This window comes from Patella vulgata, chromosome 9, assembly GCF_932274485.2.
Source record: "Patella vulgata chromosome 9, xgPatVulg1.2, whole genome shotgun sequence".
Taxonomy (NCBI): domain Eukaryota; kingdom Metazoa; phylum Mollusca; class Gastropoda; family Patellidae; genus Patella; species Patella vulgata.
The window spans coordinates 43,720,017-43,743,352 of NC_065887.2; the positions used below are offsets into that span (position 1 = coordinate 43,720,017).

Sequence of the window (23,336 nt, forward strand, 5' to 3'; positions counted from 1 at the left end):
GTTTAAATGGGGGTTTAAAGTTCTACTGTTCTATGGACTTGTTAATATACCAGCCTATCTGAATAAAATTTTAAAATGAAAATTAAAAGTTTACTAACCTGTTTGAGATGAGAGACGTATCCTATATTTGGCTAATGTGAATAGATGCTTTCACTTGGCCGCTCAATTTCAAATTGTATGGAACGACAAATTTACAAATATTCATTTAATTGACGGGACCCATTGGCAGTGAATTGATTTTATGTTAGTTTGGCGTTCCATAATTCAGATCACCTGTAAAGAATCAGCTACCTAGTGGCGTTTTTGTGAGTCGATTAGATTAGGTTTTGATTTGCTAGTACGATTTGGTATGATTTCGATTTGATTAGCTATGGTCCACAAATGTGAAATTTGATAATTACGATTTGGTAAGATGGCTGACATCACGGACACCGATCAGAAAAAAAATTGTCTCTGCTAATTATTGATGACTTATTAAAAACAAATGAAGGTTATCTACGCAAAAAAGGAAAAATGGTTGCCGTTAGAAACAATCTCCTATGTCCAACAAGTTCAAGTATTTTTTGGAAAACTGAAGTGACAAAACATGTAAAAAGTGTCCTGAGAAAACCTAGGATCGAGGAATATATTGAAAAAACTGTAAATGAATAAAATTGCTTAGAGGTGATCTAATATTCTTGTGGACTATAAAGTTAACATTAAACCCGTCACATGCGTTTTAAAAAAAACATTTTTTATGGAGAAAAACAACAATAAGCATTAAAAATTACTTACGACGTTGAACATTCTGCCATTTTGAAAAAGTCAAATCTAATCGCCTAAACACCTCCTGGGACGATTAGGTCGATTTGCCTAATCAGTTGAGTTAAATCGTCTCACAAATGTAACGATTAGCATAATCAACTTGGTTCACAAATGCGTATAATAGCTAATCGGTCAAATCTAATCGGTTCACAAAAACGCCTTATGTGTTCGCTATACAAGCCTGCACTGTGATTGGCTAATATTTGTGGTGGGTATTCGATTGATTACAAAACAAAGAAAAGAATGCGCATGTCTATTTTACATGGTTTAATGTATCATTCATGTCATAGAGAATAAATTAAATCCATCCCTGCCCATCCTTTATTAATCATTGAAAAATCATTCGATTCTTAATGATATTACACAAAACCATTGCAGAAATCTCCAACTATCGAAAGGTTTAATATATGGTGTACCCAGAGCCGGAAACCAAGTGAAAATTCTCAAGATATCCAAACCTTGGCCGTCGCCTATCAGAATAAGCATAAAATTCCAGACATGCCACTGAGTTCAGTGGAAGTACCCTAAGTTCGGGAATGCCCTTTGACTTCAGTACAGGGCTAACAGGGGTCATTCCAGTAGTAAGGCACATAAGACATGAGTCATTCACCATTCCAAAGTGGAAGGCATGGTCTTAACTACATGCAGTGCTGGACTCTGTCAGGTCATTGACCAAGACCCACACAAGTACGCGCCAACGGCGCGTCACGAGCGTGCCAAAGGCGCGAGAACGTCCGAGGGGGGGGGGGGGGTCTGGGTGGCTTCTTCTCCCAGAAAAGGTTTGAAAATTGTCAACCGCAAACCCATTTTCCAAGCATTTCAGACCAAAGCAGAAGAAGGGAAATTTTTGATTTCCTGATACAATTAGATAACAGAATGACCTAAGAGCACTATCATTAGATGGATTTGAGAATTCTAGTACACTTCTTTTTTTGTGTTGTTTGTCAGTCATTTTTTTCCTATCTTTTCTTTCTCCAGTCCTGTGTCCTGCCCTCTCCTTCTTTCTTTCTTTCTTTTCTTCCCCCTCTCCTTTCTTTCTCTTTTTTCTTTCTCTTTTTTCTTTTTTGTTTATAGGCTTAGGCCCACTTTTTTTTAATGAGCTTAGGCCCACCTGTCACGGACAGGTGGACAGGTGGCCCCAGTCCGGCACTGACTACACGTATACACTAAAATAGTAAATGCATTGCATACACAAAACGATGTTGTCTTTAATCGCTGACTATTTATTACAAATATAAAAACCTAATTAAATTCTCGGATTATCCACTGCCTGCGTCTTTTTCCGTGATTTTTATCTCAGAAAGTGTTGTACGTCTAACTCTTCATAAAGTTTATCAACATGTACATCAAGGGCTCAATCTCCGCGTGTAACCTCTGACGTCACGCGTGCAGATATTCCTAATCGTCGGACTGTCGATATGGGGAACCCTGACATTTTTGTCCTGTATACGCTTCATGAGTATTTTTCGGGGAATCCAGTATTTTTCTAGTAAGATTGGATACCTCTACTTTCCATATATACCAAAATTGTCATACTTTTATTGGAAATAACCACCTGATAAATACTTTTCTGGGAACCTATCTTTAAGTAAATAACAAAATCGCATAAATCTTATGTAATTTAATATTATTGTAAAGAAGTGATAACGTATTATACTTATCTTTTTGCCTTTAATCGAATCTGTGAAAAGACAGCGCCATTCTCTTCAGTTTCTTGTTAATACTAACATATACCGTAGTTCAAGTTGTTATAAGGCTATACACTGAATTTTAGAATTTAAAATTCAGCTAATGACCAAAAAAGTTTCAAGAGAGTAAATTGGTTGTTAATTATAGTTTGCGAGTTGACCAAGTGACTTCAACAAATTATATTACATGTATTTGAGTACAGAATCTGCTATAATCATTAAAGGGGCCACGGTGGCTAGGTGGTTAAGACGCTGACTCGCTAGTCTGGAGGTCGGGTGTTCGATCCCTGCATTGGCCGAGAAAGTTCATCCTGATATTCCGACGTGGTTTCCCCTTGTCAGAGAGAGAGAGTTAACATCCACTCGACACAAACTAGGTCATTTCGGGACTAACATATGGTTTAATTTTATTTCAATAATTCGCTTACGCGTAGGGGTCTTTAGGAGTGGGAGGACACCGGACAGGCGACCCTACTCCTTGTCACGTACAACCGTCAGAATTCGAGCTTCAATATTCCAGTGCAAATCTTGGCATGAAAGGACACATAAATCAATATGTTCACATTGGAAATTTGTGCTTGTATTGATGTCTATATATTCTAGGTGATATTGGAAGATTAATCACTTCTTTACATTTGTGATAAATCCCAGCAAGATATATATATATATATATATATTAATACCAGATGAATGGTATAGTATGTCTGTAGATCAAAAATACTTTATGTTTTAACTTACCATATCTGTACTACGTGTGGAACAAGATTTTAAAAACAGTCATGACTTTGTTTTTAACCACTCCTACCACTGATGACACGGTATCGAGTTTATTATGACTGGGATCCCATCTCAGTTTATGTTATTCAAATGGTTTTGGATTCCTCTCACATTATATTTATAGGAACAAGATTTTGTCACACATGAACTCAAAAGACCAGACAGTTCCCATGGAAGTTTTTTTTCTCTAATACAGAGTATGGAAAATACATGTTGTTCAAATTTGAATACTGTTGCACATATTGATAAGCAAACCCAAATTTGATCTTTTGTCGACATGTGATTTTTAATTGTGGTATGAATTCTTCTGCTTAAATAACGATAAGAGTTATGCCCGTTTATTTTTGGTAAAATGTCCGACAAAGAAAAATTTGAAATCCCATCGCTGCTCTAGTATAACTTGAAATGGTCTTGTTTTGAAGTTTTATTGCAATTGTCAATAGAAACAATATCCATAACTCTAAAAATATCTTTATTATATAAGGGATCAGTGGTACAATTCTTTCATTTTACTTTGAAACAGGTGCCTTTTCCCTTCACTTTTGATACTGCCAAAATGTTGTTAAAATTGACACAAATAAGTGAAGCTGAAGACATGAAGGGGGTTATTGAGTATCGTGAAAAATGGGTAAAATGGGCGTTAAATTTTGCTAAGTCCAAACAACGGGAAGAGCTAAATACATTACTGGATAGTGTAAGAAAAGAAGGTGCTGCCTAATACCCCCGTCAGACCGGGGTGGCGTCCTTACTACGCTGCTACGGCGACGGAAAATGGTCTCAGCAGAGGGTATCAAGATCGCCATAAGCGTGGTAAAAGCTTGGAGGAAACTCCAGAAATCGTGCTGTGGTCTCCGTGGTCGCCAATGATCGCCGAGTCATGGCGTTTATTTTGAGCATGTTCAAAACAAACGCCAAGGTTCTGTGATCTGACCTGGAAAGCTGTGAGAAAGCGACTTTTTTCAAGTTTGTAATTTTATGGGACATTTTCACGCGTTGTGTTCACGTTTGCCGGCGACCTTGTGCATTTTCTGGTCGCCGTACGGTCGCAGCAGCGCAGTAAGGATGCCAACCCGGTCTGATGGGGGCATAAGTTGAACTCATTTCACAAAGTGTTAACAAAGTTACTTTTTATCTAGTTGTTATATGTATATTTTCTAATTGCAATGACCGATTGCTTATATAACGTATAATTATATATTTTCAAACATTTGATTACATGTGACAAGCAGATCTGTACAAAACTACAATTTAAGAGCATTATGTATTTCTAAAAGGTTTTTTTTCTGAGAAGTCAAATTAAATACTGAAAATCCATTAGGCCTACTTATTATATATCTTTTTTAAGGTTAAAAATTTCCAGGGCAATAGCTTACACAAATATTGTAAGAATTTGTTATAAATGATAATTATTTTTTAAAAGTCATCTTGTTATGGAAATCTGATATTATTTCATATGCATTTTCTTATAGTTATGAAAAAAATACTACAAATATGTCCATAAGTTTGATGAAATGCATAATTAAAGGACAAAAATTATGAGCCAGTATATTTTCTATAAGTTTGACCTATATTAATGTACGTAATAATGCAAGTTTTAAACTGTAATTATCAAATGTGTTGCTGTGTAACATTAAAATTGAAAAATGTAAAAAGTTTGTGTCTTGCATTGAAATTGGAAATTATCACCCATTGTGTCGTATTTGTGGGGAAAACCAGCAGTTGCGTATCTTTACTAGAAAAACAGGATGGTTTTTTATATTGTTTATAAAACATGGAACTATTCTGATCTCTACATGCATATTGTTTGTAATAGTGTCGACGACGTATATAATTTTAGTATATAATTCGTCTACATATGACAGTTTCACAAACATGCCAGTAAAATCTTCTGTGGTTGCTACTAACTTATCAAACTGAATTAAGTTTACTGACATCTTGTTGAAGTAGAAACGGAGAGAGGAGTAATGGGTTTGTAAGGATAACATATGTACACATGAATACATACCTACAATAGGTTGTTTGATAAATATAACAATTTATATGATGTACAAACCGATTTTTGGTCATTATTATTGCTGAAGTAAGCTTTTAATCATTCATTCATATTCATGTCATTTAGATCTCCAACATTTCTTGATTACTCCTTTATGTTGCATTTTAGAATGCTAAATTAATTTATTTACATTCGTTTTGTTTGGAAAATGCTTCAGATAGTTTATACAAACAAACATATCCTTTTGAAGTTTTGGATGGAAAAGTGTCATGTATCTGGTTATTAAGGATTACAACAAGCATTGGCTGACTTCATTTTACTAGTAAAATCCTGTAAAAATCCACACAACATTTCCAATATCTTAACTCAAACACACACATTTTAAAAATTATATTGCTTTATATTTCGGGGATACAATATCAGCAGTTACTGAGGTGACCTCATGCCCAGTTTGAAATGTAGTTGTATATAGTCGTCACACCTGTCCGGCCATCACTCTAGGGGTTATAGTTGAAATTTATGCTGGGTATATGGTCCAGGAGGTCCATGAGACAAGAAGCATATTGACTGGTAACTGTATCAACCTCAACAATCTTGTCGATGGCTCTAAGGTCTAACACTTTCCTCAAATTGATTTGAAATTTATATACAGTGTTTATGTTAATGAGACACAGAAATATGTAAATTTTCAACGATTTCCGATAATTTGATCAGCTAAAATTATCATTTACCTACAAAAAAAAAAAATTTGCAACAACCTTTATCTGACGACTTAGCTGCTGTGGGTGTATGTTTCATTGCTGAGCACTCTATCTTTATCAGTGAAATTAATTCAATTATTAAAATGAAATTATTGGCTTTGTGTATATACACAGTTAATGATATAATGTTCTTTTCATGAGCAGAACATTGTTGAACAGAGGAAAGGTAGACCTTGGTCTTGACACCTGGAACCCATGGTTTAAAAACAAATTAAAATTACAAATAATTGTGCATTGTTCATTTTGTTACCTTTTACCCAGAAAAACATAATTGTATTTGAATGTTTAATAAGGTCTTTTAAAATTTCTGGATGGGCCAGAGCACAGATATTTTTAGGGCTGGTCTTGATAATTAGATTCTGATGGCAGATCGGGGGCTTGAAATAAGTCGTACAAGTTCTTCTTGAAATTTTTGGACAGACTACTGGTAAGAGAGTTGATGATGATTATGTTGTTGGAGAGGTTAATTTAAAATATTTCCTATGAACCAGTAAAATAAATTATAGACAGATAAAGGAAGCCTCCCCTGTCAAGTAGAATGTGAGTACTAGAATAGGAGGTTATAAAATACAGCTCAAAATTAACCTGTAGTATGCAAGTGTTGCCCACCTATTTAAATTTCTGGTCATTTATATAATTAATCTATTTGATACTAACCACCTATATTAAACCCTTGGGTGTCATGTTCTATTACACTGTATTATACCATACTACATCACGTTCTATTACACTGTATTATACCATACTACATCACGTTCTATTACACTGTATTGTACCATACTACATCACGTTCTATTATACCATACTACATCACGTTCTATTACACTGTATTATACCATACTAAATCACGTTCTATTACACTGTATTATACCATACTAAATCACGTTCTATTACACTGTATTATACCATACTAAATCACGTTCTATTACACTGTATTGTACCATACTACATCACGTTCTATTACACTGTATTATATCATACTACATCACGTTCTATTACATTGTATTATACCATACTACATCACGTTCTATTACACTGTATTGTACCATACTACATCACGTTCTATTACACTGTATTATACCATACTAAATCACGTTCTATTACACTGTATTGTACCATACTACATCATGTTCTATTACACTGTATTATACCATACTACATCACGTTCTATTACACTATATTATATATTCATAGAATGAAAGACAAATGTAAACTTGGGTGCTCCAGTAGTTATTTTAATAATAAATCTGCAGTGGATATGCAGTTCAGATTTATGTTCAACCTGTTTGTTGACATGGGCTGTTTGTTGATTGTCTCAAATCAGACAGGAAATTACCGGCGAATTCCGGGGATTTTCGTTTTTTTTAACTAATTCAATATTAATGCAAAATATAAGTAAATATGATGATCCTGCGGGCCAATTCTGATATCTTCAAAGTGAATTCTGGTGAATTCCAGTGATTTTCTGTGTTTTTAAGTAAATTCCGGTGATTAGTCTACCCCTACACAACCACTCACGAGAATAAATATGTAAATGATAGATGGAATTTTAATTAAAAACATTTATGTATCGTATTGGTACTTCTAACAAAATCAGTGCTTAAACTGTACAGCAAGTTGAAACATACATTTAGGGACCCGAGGACTGTCCAGTGTGCGCAATGCGTTAAGACGGTCCTGGTTATCGAGCAAGTCATCAGGAAGATAACCCATGTCATGAGCACCACAGTTCTTATAACCATTGCCTACAATGTTAAAATCACTTAACAAAAACTAGCTCGGGTTCTAACACATGGTACAATTTTATATCAATAATTCGCTTGAAAGTAGGGGCCATTAGCAGTGGGAGGAAACCAGGAGTACCAGCCTGAAGTCAGCTTGAAGATAGAATGTGACAAAACTCAAGACAGTTGTAATAAAGTTTTTTTTATTTTATATCAATTTTCATTACAATAAATATAATATGGACATAAATATAATATTTTATTTAAACGAGTCCCAGCCTTCGTAAGGTACCCATTGTTACAACTTTATGGCCCTCCGGGGCAGTGAACTTTTTATTGGGGTGGGTGGGTGGTCCGAGGTTTTCCACAGTGATGGATCTTAAGGTTGCCGGGCCATGAGGCAGCCGGGCCCCAGTGACAAAATAAGGGGTGAGGGCTCGTAGATTTCCCTCCTCTTGGGTTTAGGGGGTTTGGGGATCCCTGGGGAGGAGTGGGGCAAATCATTTTTTCGGGTAAGGAGGAGGGTTACAAGTGGGTTTAAAGTAGGCAAATGAAGAAATATAGCAATAGTTTGTCTGAAAGATTTTAACTTAAAGTATTGAGCCGAAATGATCAGTAGATGCAAATATGTAAGAGCTAATTCTACCTACAGCAGGTCTTTATTCAGGCTTCAAATGTTATATAAATTATTATTTCGACATTTATTAACATGACTAGCCCATTCTCAACTCTCGCGACTATCGGATTGTTCCGATTTTAAGTAGATTAGAACACAACAGCCATTAAAGTTTTTAACAAATAGACAATAGTCTCAATTGTCAAGTACCTTATACGGTCATTAATAAATAGACTATAGTCTCAATTGTCAAGTACTTTAGATACGGTCATTAATAAACAATGTGGGCTACATTTTTTCAAGACTTCAAAAATTCATAACTTTGCACAAAATAAAGTAATTTAACTGAAATTTGATATATATATGTTTATTTCTCATTATCTATTTTTGTACTATTGGAACAACAGCCAATTAGCAGTGGGAGCAAATCTGAGGACCCAGAGAAAACCCACGAGGTTGGACAGGTGACCCTACTCCTTTGTCACGTACAAATGGGGAATCGAAACCCCGCCAGTTGACTCAATGACAGACCGTATGATACAGTGCGCACATGCTAACCATTCGGCCATCCAACCCCCCCTTGTTTGTTATGAGTTCTTACTCATATCTTGCATCAATTCAACTTTTGTAATATGGTATACTGAGTTGTATCTTAGCTGCTATTTTCGTAATCTTTCAATATTCTAATACTTTAAAGATACATTATGGGAGATTAGATAAAGATCTGGCAGTTCTCACTATAATAGCTAAAAACTACATAATGTAAAGGGAATTTGCTGAAAATTTCAGTCAAATTGATCCACTAGAACCACCTGCAATAAAGAAAGATCTGCAATAGGCATAATGTATGTTTAATCAAACATTGACTGGGGCTTCCCATCAAATGTATGTAATTGAAGATAAATAATAAAATTGTACCCTAGTTGTTTTAATTTGATATTGTTATCAAGTGAGATATGTTGTTTTGATAGATCAGCTGGTCACCTTGCGTTTCTTCACCATGTCAGCTAAATATTTAAATCTTAAAATACAATCATCCTGAAATAAACAACATCAATATGACAGCCGTATAAACACAGGTATAAAGTCATTGTTTATAATTAGGCAAGATTTGAGTACAAAGTATAGGAGTCTAGACTCTGGACAATGAGGAAACCAGGCCATAAAACCTGGGCAACTTTCTTCGATAACACCAGGAAGGAACTAGATCACCTTGTGAGAGATAAAAAGCTTATGGATGCAAAATTTATCCCAACTTAAGAGCACTGCTCGACTTTCATTCTGAATTGATGAAATTGCAATCAAGTGTCACAGAATTGAGATCTGTCAAAGTTCTGCCAGTTGTGGTTGTAGCACATGATCAAACATCATATCTTTACACGATTCAAGAAACCTTTCGAGGGAATGAAACAAGTGAATCGCTTATTACCATTGTTTTTGTTTAAAATGTCAGTCAATGTGAGGGGGGTGGGGGGTGGATGGCCGAATGGTTAGCACGTGCGAGCTGTATCATAAGACCTGTCATTGAGTCAACTGGCGTGGTTTCGAATCCCCGGTTGCACATGACAAGGAGTAGGATCGCCTGTTCAACCTCGTGGGTCTTCTCCGGGTCTTTCGGTTTCCTCCCACTGTTACAGACCTCTACGCGCAAGGGAACTATTGAACTAAAGTTGAATCATATGTTAGTCCCGAACTGACGAGTGGACGTTAAACCCCACCTCTCTCTCTCTGAATGTTAATGTATAAAAGGAAATTAATATTTACCTTCATTTTACCAGGAATATGTTCTGCTACTTTTTCCCATCGTAAATCTGTACCTTTCGGATATTGTCTTAACGCCCATTCTAATATCATCTGTTGATTTTGTGTCCATGTATCTGATTCGCTAATAGTTACTTTACTACTTTTACTATTGTCTGATTGGTTAATATTGCTACTTTCACTTTCATTAGATTTATTTGCTGTTTTATATTCCGTTATAATTTTAGTCCTCTCGGCAACTTTTTCTTCGTTTACATTTTTCCGACGTTTCTTTTCCTCTAAATCCTTTTTGGAATTAATTTCTAAAGATTCAATATTTTCTTGATTTGTTGTAGTGTTTGTTTCCTGGGGCTGAATTATCTCCCCTTTAGTAATTATATTGTCACTTATCCCACCTCCCTTTTTGCTTATATTACCCCCCTTTAATTTCACGTTATCCACTTTATTGACAGATGTCAGATTAGCGACGTAAACTTCTTTAGCTTTCTTTGATCGGGCTGTGACCTGGAGGTAAAATAAAAATGAATATGAACAAATTTAAACTAAGAGTGTGATTTTTAGCATGCAGACCTCTGTAGCTGTAGAAGTTTATGTTAGACAGAATAAGACTAAGATAACAGTTTTATGTCCCATCTGATTGACTAGGCAACACTTTACTTGTGTTGTAGAAACTTAGCTCGTCTCTGTCCACAGTGGGAATTGAACCCAGAAAATTCTAGTATACATGTAGAGTCTAGCACCCTGATTGCTTGACTACCATAGCCTATTATCTCAGATAAAGGCCTGATCGCTTGACTACCACAGCCTCCTATCTCAGATAAAGGCCTGATCACTTGACTACCACAGCCTCCTATCTCAGATAAAGGCATGATCGCTTGACTACCACAGCCTCCTATCTCAGATAAAGGCATGATCGCTTGACTACCACAGCCTCCTATCTCAGAAAAAGGCCTGATCACTTGACTACCACAGTTTCCTATATCAGATAAAGACCTGATCGCTTGACTACCACAGCCTCCTATCTCAGATAAAGGCCTGATTGCTTGACTACAACCGCCTCCTATCTCAGATAGAGGAAAGTGTATTTATTTGATGAAGTGCAATTCAAAATTTAAAATCATAACATTGAAATTAAACTGCAAATAGTTGAAAAACAACTCTTCCATGCGTGTATAAAAAACCAGAAGTGGTTGACTTGTTTATACATGAATCAATATGAGTAGTTGAGAAGAAACTTAAATAAGGTGTTATTTCTATTAAACTATCAAATTCCACCATACTTACTTGTTCAACAGGTCGTCCCATCATATCAGCTATTTTCTCCCATCGTTGAGGTGTTCCACCAGGAAATTTATTTACTAATTTGGCCAATAAAATTGTATCTTCCTCACACCAACCACTTTTCTACAAATAAAACCAGATATCAGCAATTATTAATCGCCTTTGTTTTAGACCCATGTCTTACCAGCAGGGAAAACAAAGAAGCTACCAGACCAAAATGTTCTATCTACACTATGATAAATAATATTACTTGTTCTATCTCATGACTTGTTACTATTAATATAACTACACTATGATAAATAATATTACTTGTTCTATCTCATGACAGGTTACTACTAATATAACTACACTATGTTGTGTAATATTACTTGTTACGATTAATACAACTACACTATGTTGTGTAATATTACTTGTTACTATTAATATAACTACACTATGATAAGTAATATTACTCTATCAAATCAATGTTATTAATCAATGCTATAATATGAATCAACTGTGATTTTAGAAAGACTTACTTTAACTAGTTTTGTTTGTGTATCATCTGTATCTTGTGATGAAACAACCGGTGTATACGATACAGCTGGACTGTTAGAATAAAGATCAGGGTTATATTCTGGTAGTTCAGGTTTCTTACGCGGTCTTCTTTCATAACCTACAAGACAATCATTATTATACCCTTAATAACATAGATAGCATTCACAGACATAGATAACGTACATGTAGTTTTACTTTTCACTGGTGGTTATTCAGGAACAAAGAAAAGCCAATGTCCATCCATGTATATACATAAAGAACCCATGGCAGTTGCAATATGACCAAGCGGTTGCCATCAGAGGTTGCAGTCATGCAAAAATCTGTGTTTTTCACACATTTTTTTCAAAATAAACACAAATATTGACGGACGCTGCATAACTTACACGCAGAAAATTTCCCTCGACATGAGAATAATTAGATTATTCTATTTCGTAGTTTGTACACTACATCATCAATTTCCGTGTTTCACGTGATATTTACACACCTCTACTGTAAGTAGTCTCCGTAGGTTTTTATATTTCCTCTTATTTCGTTCTATTTTAAGTTCATGGCAGTGGAAGCCGCACTGGAAGCAATATAGAACATTTCATACAAGACTTTGGATTTGCTAGAACATGATAAACTGTTTACATTCAGCCAATCAAATATTGGCTTTCATGGCGATAGTTAGCTCTTTACTTCCGTTGGTTGCCATACAAGATACGCCCACATTTGGCAAGAGATGGACAGAGAACAAGCTCAAATAAAGAAGCAATTTTTCATACAATCAGAGGTCATAATCCAGGACGTTACCGTCTGATATGCGCAAATAGTGAAAGAAAACAAGATCTTTAAGACACAAACATATATTTTAATTAAGTTTCATCAAAATCTGATATAAATTGTGACTTCTAGAGCGTCCACAACCGTGGTATATAAATACATACTATTATAATATTTGCATACAAGGAACAACCATTTTGTCAGGCAGTTTCGGTCGATTTTCATGAAATTCGAACTCAACCATTTAACGGTGATACATTTTGAGAATCAAATAAATAGTGTGACCTCTAGAGGGCCATAAAGCTAAAAACACGATTTTTCGTACAATCAGGGGCCATAATTCAGGAAGTTACGATCCGATATGAGCGAATATCGAAATGAACCAAGTTCTTTGAGTTATAAACATGCATTTCAAGTTTCATCGAAATCAGATAAGAATTGTAAATTCTAGAGTGTCCACAAGCTAAAAACGTGATTTATCGTACAATCAGGGGGTCATAATCCATGAAGTTATGGTCCGATACAATATCGAAATGAACCAAGATCATTGGGAGATAGACCTATATTTCAATTTTCATCAAAATCGAATAAAAATAGTGACCTGTAGAGTGCCCACAAACAAATTGTGGACGTAGGTCGGGACGGACAGGGGCGACGGCATAATGCATCCACATGAAAATGTGGGTATATAAAAAATTAGATGGAAACTCAGCTGTCTGCTAAATTTCTTACTGTATTAAACGACATTCAATCCCATGCACTTTTATAGATCTACAAACCTTCATTGCTGTCATCTTCACTATCTTCTTCCTCTTCAACCACCTGTTGACGTTCTTCATATTTCTCACGTAAATAACGTCCAATAGAAACAATTCGTTGAGGTGACGTTAAAATAAAATTATATAAAAATTTAACAAGAAGTACTGGCCAAAGATTGATCAATTGAGGTTTGGGAATGGCAGATATTTCTTCTTGTAAAATATCATCCACATCACCCTCACCCTTCATCTTTTTTAATTTCTTTAATTCTCGTTTTCTCTTTCCTTCAAAAACATCTTGCTACAAATATAAAATAAAAGACATGAAATCAAATTGGGTTTCACATCTTACTTTTCAGAGGGAGAGAGAAATAGGGTTTAACGTCCACTTGACACAAACTAGGTCATTTCGGGACTAACGCATGGTTCAATTTTATTTCAATAATTTGCTTGTGCGTAGGGGTCTTTAGCAGTGGGAGGAAACCGGAGGACCCAGAGAAAACCCACGAGGTTGGACTGGCGACCCTACTCCTTGTCACATACAACTGGTGAATCGAAACCGCGCCAGTTGACTCAATGACAGATCGTACGATACAGCGCGCACATGCTAACCATTCGGCCATCCAAACCCACCCCTTACATTTCAGTACCAACCAGTATAATGAAGACAGATAAATAACTGACCGTTGTTTTGTTTGTTGTTTTTTGGCACTTGGAATATAGTATTAGATTGAAAACACAAATAAATTGAGGTTTTAAAGCAATTTGATTAAAACACAGATCCTATTTCGTTTCGTTTTTTTTAGTTCAAAATTTCATTTTACTTGTCTTCACAACACTTGGATGAGGAAGAGTTGTTATATAAGCCGCGTTCTGGTTAATTATCAGTGGTTTTAGTTTATTTTTGACATATGCGTATAATAATGATCTTAAACACCTTGGTGATCATTCAAGTGGAAGACCCAGAAAATCATAAATAAAAGTAGGCTTAGGCTGACGTTAAAAATATCTTTGTTTCGCCTAACGCGACCGACTAACTAAAACCACCCCCGACTTAAATTATTTTATTTGACTTTTCCGCGATCTTTTTATTTTATTTCGTGTGTCTACCTGAAATATATCACGAGAGTTATTTCCCTTTGATTCATTATTGAAACTGGTTGATCAAGACGAAAGCGTCATAGGTGTCGCTTCTCAACAAAATGGTTGCAGACGAAAGCACGTCCATTCCCACAAAATGATTCTGCCTCTATGTCTGTGGGGCCTCGTTTTAAACATGACGACGATATTTTCAATATCCGTTTTCGAGAAAAGTGAAGGCACAACCCGAACGATCGTTAAAAACGTGTTAAAGGAGTTTCACACTTCATGTTCGTGGCAAATCGTGTGCGAGTTGTGCATCACGAAAAATCCCGATGTCATTGATTTGATTGCCAATAAAGAAGACGAATGATTCCACCCGGAAAATTATCAAGCTGTCAAATTAGCTCTTAAGTATAATAAAAACTTTGAGTTCGTTACTTTTTACGTCAGACCCAAAATTCATTAAACAAAATTAATGAATCTGTAGTATACAGCTGATAAGTTTTCTGACTTTAAAAAAAAATCTGAAAAAAATCCCGACCTACCGACCCTTCTCCTCGATTGTGGGTCGGGTTTGGTGAAACAAAGATATTTTTAAGGTCAGCCTTAAATAATGAATATGTAAAAGAACTAGAACTGTGATGCAGTGATGACAGCTTTCACAAGTGCTACGTATGTTACCCTTTAACTGACCTGACTTCCTGTACCAATGGAAACATTAAAATAGATGTCCACAAGAAGAATAATAAACTTAACAAAAACAATAGTTAAAGTTGAAATCGAGTGTAGAAATAAGTCAGTTTTCAATGGGGTTGTTATACTGGGTACTCACCACAACAAGTTTTTTCTCAAGATAAACAGACCATGCTGTCAAATACTGACCAAGTGTGAAAATACCAGCCAATAATAGAAATAATTCTCCCAATCCCATCTTTCTAACACGTCTATAGTAAAATACAGGTTGTCTCCAATCAGGTAATCCATCTTCCAACACTTTATTATATCTGAAACAATCAGAGATAGATACAACAATAAATAACTTCTTACAGCAAGATAAGTATACTAGCAAGACCAAAAAATCCTAGACAATGGGGAACAACATGTTCCTGTAGCAACGACGGCGAGTTTCACAACATCTGGCCGTTGCTTGTTTACTTCACAATTCCCGAACTTATAGCTATGTTCTTTGAATGGCATTTAGTAATTGGAACATAATCAAAAACACACTTTTATGGATAACAATTACTATGGTTTATTTCACTGTGACGTTTCAACAAGGTTTCACAAGTCGTTATCAAGCATATACACAAATAGATAAAAAATGAGAAAAATATGAATATATATACAAACATCAGTGCGAACTATCCAATGGAATGCAAGGTGAGTGAGCATGATTAGCTATAACAAGCTATTGATGTAACAAAGGTTGTGTATATGCTTGATAACGACTTGTGAAATCTTGTTGAAACGTTGCAGTGAAATAAACCATAGTAATTGTTATCCATAAAAGTGTGTTTTTGATTATAGCTATGTTATCTACAGACACGTGAGCAGTAGCGTCCAATCAGAGGTTGTGACATCGCAACCTCCACGGAAACCTTGACATTGAATGAACCTTGAACTTTGCAACTCGATTATCACAGGTAGACATTTTAGCTTGAAAGCGTGAGACTTGGTATTCGCTTGTACCCAATCGAAATTAGTGCTGAAATATGCAGGGTATTACGTGAAGGCCTTGATAAGATATACGTAGTTAAAGCGAGATCAAGCCTTCTATTGAAAATGGGGGACGAAAGCAGACAATAAATTTCAAATTCCAAATCAGTGGTTGACGATTACCAAGTAGAGTCATTACAAAACTAACAGGACAAACTTTAGTCACGAGGAATTGGGTAAGAATTTTATCACGGAGACTAGAAATGTAATCACTTAACATGAGTAAGCCTTCAAACCAGGATCATAGAATAGTCCCAAACGGGAATAGGAATTTTCTAGAGTGGGTCATTTCATTGCAATAAATAAAGGAATTTAGTTTCATAAATTGTTTCCAATGTAAAGGTAAAAACACACTTGAGAAAACCTGGGATTGAATGTGAACTGGGTCTCTAAAAACAGTTGATCTATAATAATTAACTTTAATTAAGTGGGTTTATGTAGTTATTTCTATACAAATTAATGTGAATTCAATTTAATATTCATATTGAAAAGATCAATTACTATTGTAGCGTACCAGTAGTTATAAAATCTGTTACAATATCTATAATAGAATTAATCCAACTTTATTGATTTCAAATAAAAAATCAACAATATATATCTGGTCAATTTCCTGTCATTTCAGCATTTTAATAACAATACTAACACTAATAATAACTAGACCTGCAAGCAGCACTGAACTGGCTTTTAGGAAGCAGATAGGAAAATTGCCATATGATAGCCCATGCATCGAGCTATCCAACGATACTTTAGTTGTTTTGATCCTGTGACACCAGACGGAGAAATAGCCTAAACAAATACATCAAATCACAACAAATAACCTAAACAACCATGTTAAATCACGACAAATAGCCTAAACAACTACAATAAAATACCACAAATAGCCTAAAGAAATACAATAAAATACCACAAATAGCCTAAACAACTACAATAAAATACTACAAATAGCCTAAAGAAATATGTTAAATCACAACAAATAGCCTAAACAAAATATGTTAAATCACAACAAATAAATAGTCTAAACAAAATAGGTTAAATCAGAACAAATACTTGAAATTGCAACAAACAGTAAAAACAATATATGTATATTTTTTTTTTATTCAGCTGGTTCCACATTTTAAAAACTATTTATCTCAGTGCTAATTCCTGGTAAAATTCATTTTAATCAAGTTAAAGAAACTTACCTTTGCCTTTTGTCTTCATTTCTAAGTATATCATAAACTGTTACAAGCTGTAAAATAAACACAGAGGATCATGAAACAACCATCAAACTATTCAGGGGTGGGTTGGATGGCTGAATGGTTAGCACGTGCGCGCTGTACCATAAAGTCTGTCATTGAGTCAACTGGCGTGGTTTCGATTCCCCGGTTGTACGTGACAAGGAGTAGGGTTGCCTGACCAACTTCTTTGGTTTTCTCCGGGCCCTCCGGTTTCCTCCCACTGCTAAAGACCCCTATTCGCAAGCGAATTATTGAAATAAAATTAAACCATATGTTAGTCCCAAAATGACCAAGTCTGTGTTGAGTGTACGTCAAACCCCATTTTTTCTCTCTCTTGCCACTGGTTCTCTTTAAATAAATTAAAATCAAAGTTTTTACGAAATACTGTCATGGCTATGCTTTTCCAAGAGCTTATTAAACTGTTCTTCTATGTTAGAAACTGTAAAATGAAGAATTTGTTTTTTTTGTTTGTCAATTTGCATCAACAGATAAAACCACACAATAGTTACACATTCTTATTCATGTTTTACAGTGAATTCCAGGAAAGTTTGTAATTATTTAAATTATACATGATAGACATTTGAGAAAGTCATATCTGAATATTTGAGAACCACATATTATTGTATGCTATTCGTTCTCTACTCAGTTCTCTATTCCAGGAAAGTTTGTAATTATTTAAATTATACATGATAGACATTTGAGAAAGTCATATCTGAATATTTGAGAATCACATATTATTGTATGCTATTCGTTCTCTACTCAGTTTGAACACTAGCACACATGTACCTTTAAACTTACATTTCTAAACTGAGATTCAGCATCAGCAGCACTGTTTTTATCTGGATGAAGCTGTAGAGATAATTTACGATATGCCTTCCTGATTTCACTACTTTTGGCATCCTAAAACAAAACATATATAAGCTTAAAGTAGCTAAGTCTCTAACTCAATATCATCGAAAATCTCTGAGATCAAAAACACAAATTATTTGTCAATTCAAATCAACATTGATGTTGTGATCTTACCGGTAAAAGATGGGCTTCTGATATCCAATATTTAAGACAAAATAAACACTTTACCATTGGTACACGAATCGTGTACTATAATGCATTTCAGCGCCATTTGTAACAAGGGGCTCAAAGAACGAGGCTAGACATATTCCACAAGTCATGTAAAACGGCGACGCCATATTCTTATCTGGAGACCATATAGGCATGTGCAATAAATATTATCGGTGTAAACTGGAATAACAAGATGCTAGAGATTGCCAATTGATTGAGACATCTCGCGTATTTCGCCAAAGATAATTGATTAGAAATTCTAGTAAAACAGAATGATTGAATGTAAATCAGTTTATATATATTCATATTACATTATGCGTTGCAACCCGTTCGTGTCAAATTCTAGGTCCAAAATATTAGCGATTTAGCTCCTTTAAAATCTCTTAAACAATTTTCTTCCATTAATGTACTTAGACAATCAAACAAACATATGCTATACCAAGTTGTTGATACCAGTATAGTACTGTACTCGAGGGTGTACAGAGGTAATACTATATTGTTAGGTTCCATAAGCAAGGAAACCTGGATTCTAACCCCGCCAGACTACTTGTTGATCAAGGCTTTTAATTTTATGCGATAAATTGCTCCAAAATACAACAAATGCATATCAACATACGAATGAGTGTGAAACTCCGATTTTGTGTTTCCAAACTCAGCATTTGGGAGTTATTTTAATTGGAGTTATTCAACTTATTGGGTGTTATTCAATTGGGTACCGGTGGATTGGGTGATTGGGTAATTAGAAGCGCCCCATGCAATGCAGTATATCAATTCTTGGATTTAAAAATACAGGTGAGTGTACTTAGTTATATCAAATATGATACCGTTAACAATACAACTGTTATTTTCTGATAGACTACATTACAAAATAAATATTATTGTTTCTCGTCGGAAAGTTTTCAGAAAGTCAATTTGACATCTACGAATTATTTTACATTTATTTACCTGACCAATTCCCAGAAATTCATAAAAGTTCTGATTCACTTCTTCCACTGCATCAAAAACCTCAAAATCTCCCTCGTCCCAGGCAGATATCGACGTGAAAAATAGATAAAATAAGACGAAACCCAGCAGACGACGACAGGGCGCAGCCATTTTTGTTGGGAGTAATTATTGATTGTTGTAATGGAAGATTATACGATTGTTTGGATATTGTCTGCTTTCAATTTGTTCTTGGAGTTCGATACTTTCCAAATTAATATGGTATTTGCTTAGTTGGAAATATAGGTCATCAGTATATTTTCGACTAAATTTCAACTTTTAGCACAACCCTTCTCATTTGTTAATGAGTTCTCCCCGACAAGCCCTTCAGCGGTGTTTATTTCCACGTGTCCGTCTGTCAAATCTTGACTCAAACATATGGAAGAACTTTATTAGTTCTAATCATAAAAAATCTAAACTTTATTATCTGTCAAGGAGTAATTTGCCATCGATGTTCGTTATTTGCAGACCCAAGCAAAAGATAAACCCTTGCTTTAAGTCTAGAATTAAAATACCACTCGATATAGAAGAAATTTTATTGCATAAAAAACCTTACAAGGTTATGTGCAAAAACAAATAAAATAATAGAAATATAGCCTACATGAAACAAACAAAGGATACATACATGGACATAATTATACAAAGATACACAACTTTACAAAGACATGAACGAATTGTAGGCTATACAAAATTAAGCTCCGAAACATTTTAAGATTTCTATATTTTTATTCATCATCAGTACTATTTTAAATTGTTGTAAATCAAAATTTGGTTCGCGAACTAGAATTAATCAGAACAGTTCTTTTCTTTTTTTCGTCATGTCTTTATACGCTCCATGTTTGGACGATTTGAAAATTTCATATTTGCTCTTCGAATTAATGACCAGCTGGTTTAATTCTCAATTTCATCGCAAGGTCTTCATTAAGATTCTCTTAATCATTTTCATGACTACTGTAAAAAGTGGCAGTTACAAGTAAATCCTAATAAATCTAAGATAATCATCTTATAAATAAACCTAATAAGAAAACTAATAGAAAATATTTTATTATGTCTTACTTTTGGCAATATAAAACTTGATATTGTGAACTCATTATCTTGAAGTCAATATAACAAAAAACAAAATCTGTTCCTCTAGCTACCTCCCTACAGAGGTATGATTGAAATTATGTGAATCTGTCGTAAAACAAATTATATAGCCTCAGATGTATGGGGCTCTCATGTTGTTAGTTGTAAGGGATTTAACTTATCAAAGTGGAGTCAAATAGATCACAATAAAATATCGATTAGGTTGCCTTGCAGAACTTGGACTTTTCCCCTTACAATTAGCAGGCGTGGATTTTTTTTTGGGGGGGGGGGGACACCGCCACATATCAAGTAATATAAGCGCCCTCGCGAGACAAAGAAGGCGCTCCTAAGCACTGGTGTAGCGAGCGGAGGGTGTGGGGCGGGGGGAGGTCCACGGCCACAGCACCTCACTCCCCTCGCAGAAACTGTCCAAAATATATCTGAAATTGTTTTCCGCGCATCCTTCGTCCACTCCTCTGTGGTATTATACTTATCTCATCACTATCATATGATAGTCACTATCATATACTGAACCGCCCAGTTAGTAGTATTACTAGTGCGTGCGGCGACAGGCTACAAAAATGACAGCAGTGACGCCCCCCCCCCCCAACGCACACACACCCTTGGCACCGCCAGTGATTGACAGGCAGATCTCGAGTAATGATTTTGAAAGCCTGGAAATAGGCATTCAAGCCTCCCCCACCCACCGTCCTTCATAAACATCCTGGCTACGCCACCGCATATAAGGTTTACAATAAAATAATAGAGAGGGAGAGAGAGAGAGAGAGAGAGAGAGAAATGGGGTTTAACGTCCACTCCACACAAATTAGGTCATTTCGGGACTAACATAATAATAAAAATAATAATAATATGGTTAAATTTTATTTCAATAATACGTTTACACGTAGGGGTCTTTAGCATTGGGAGGAAAACCCGGAGAAAACCCACGTACAACCGGGGAATTGAAACCACGCCAGTTGACCATATGACAGACCGTATGATACAGTGCGCACGTGCTAACCATTCTCCCCACACACACACCAATAAAATAATAACAAAATCGATAACAATGATAATATGACATACACTTCATGTCAACTTGCATAAAACTGCTCTAGTCGGCGAACAACTATATAGACAACACGATCTATGTTCTACCGAAATGAAATGAAATGGGGTTTAACGTCCTACTGTTCAGCTCCGACTGGGCTAATGAAGACAAGCATACACCGTACAGTGTGCTATAAGAGAATTTTTGTCCGGGCAGCGGCACAATGGCCTACTCTTTATATATCGAATTCCAACGACTATGGGATATTTTACTTGCACGCCAATGTATATACGGGACCTCGGTTTTTCGACCCATCCGAACGACTAGACAGCTGTCCTTGTCAGGCCCTCCTTCCTGCACCAATGACAAGGGGAAACCACCTCGGAATATGTACTAGTGTTTAGTGTTATAGCCAGTAATTTGTTGACATTGTGGGGGAGGATTGTGTAAGGTACCCTAAATTTGCCCCTCCATTCACAGGTTCTAGATCGGCTACTGCGTATAAAAGACTAAATAACTCTAAAATAAAAGAAACTAACCCTGTCCTTGCTGCAGCATTCAAGGATGACATTAAAATGGCAAATTTTGATAGCAAATTTTTTGTAGAACCTGTGTTACATGTTTGCTAAATTACTTCAATATTAACTCATTTAATCTCACTAAAAGTAATCTCTAACTCAATATCATCCAAATTCTTCGACATTGAAAACACGAATTATTTCTCAATTTAAATCAACATTGATGTTGTGATCTTACCGGGAAAAGATGGGCTTCTGATATCCAATATTTAAGACAAAATAAACATTTTATAATTGTTACACGAATCGTGTGCCATAATGCGTTTCAGTGCCATTATTGTAATAAGGGGCTCATGTCAAACGGTGACGCTATATTCTTATCTGGAGAGCATGCCCAATAAATACTATCGGCGTAGACTGGAATAACCAGACGCTAGAGATTGAAATTCGATTGAGACTTCTGGCATATTTTGCCGAACATAACTGATTAGAAATTACAGTAAAAACAGAAACGATTGAATGTAAATCAGTTTATATACATTCATATTACATTATTATATGCGTTGTTGCGACCCAGATGTGTCAATTTCTAGGTCCCGAATATTAGCGATTTAGCCCCTTTTAAATCAGTTCTCCAATTACAATTCAAATTAATTTTTTCTGAATCATGCTGCTCAAATGCGAATAAAGGTGTGAAATAAAGAACATATGGGTTATTAACATTCCTGCTGATTATTTGCTACATATTCAGAACAAGAATTTCAAAACTGTAATGACTTCACTTAGACCGAGTTCCCACTCACTCGAGATTGAAAGGGGTAGATATACGAATATTCCACCAGACAAAAGAATATGTCAGCAAGTTGGAAGTGAATTACATTTCTTACTAGAATGCCCGGCTATTTACATATACCCAACACTTGGTGACAATTGTTTACCAAATACACTTGAAACTGTCTTCAACCCATGCAAAAACTATAGCAAAATCCATCACAGTTTTTATTTTTAACTCATTTAAACTAAGGGTTTAAAATACTGTAAAACCGTACTCACTTTTTCCTTGTTGTTTGCTTACTCAAATGTACTTGTATATTTAAGGTCATTGACCTTTTGAGGCCGTCGTGGAATATAGCCATACCTTAGGGTGTTTCATATTTGAACTTTTTTTCACGATTGAACTCTAC

General features: G+C 35.4%; 1 protein-coding gene across 1 annotated transcript; it reads right to left on the reverse strand.

Moving 5' to 3' along the window:
- Window positions 1-7,933: 7,933 nt before the first annotated feature.
- LOC126832640 (dnaJ homolog subfamily C member 1) lies at window positions 7,934-19,638 on the reverse strand. The gene is made up of 9 exons (XM_050563498.2): window positions 19,483-19,638; window positions 18,277-18,378; window positions 17,443-17,489; window positions 15,378-15,549; window positions 13,484-13,763; window positions 11,924-12,060; window positions 11,409-11,528; window positions 10,128-10,628; window positions 7,934-9,401 (listed from the first exon to the last, which is right to left on the reverse strand). Exons 1-9 carry the CDS (start codon window positions 19,630-19,632, stop codon window positions 9,336-9,338), a joined length of 1,575 nt encoding a protein of 524 aa, XP_050419455.2. The 5' UTR covers window positions 19,633-19,638; the 3' UTR covers window positions 7,934-9,335.
- Between the last annotated feature and the right edge of the window lie 3,698 nt (window positions 19,639-23,336).

Coding starts and splice junctions, on each gene's coding strand:
- LOC126832640 (XM_050563498.2), bottom strand. CDS start 19,632: ATGGCTGCGCCCTGTCGTCGTCTGCTGGGTTTCGTCTTATTTTATCTA. Junction 17,490..18,276: donor CTGAATCTCAGTTTAGAAAT/GTAAGTTTAAAG, acceptor TTTATTTTACAG/CTTGTAACAGTTTATGATAT. Junction 9,402..10,127: donor ATATTCCTGGTAAAATGAAG/GTAAATATTAAT, acceptor TGTTTATTTCAG/GATGATTGTATTTTAAGATT.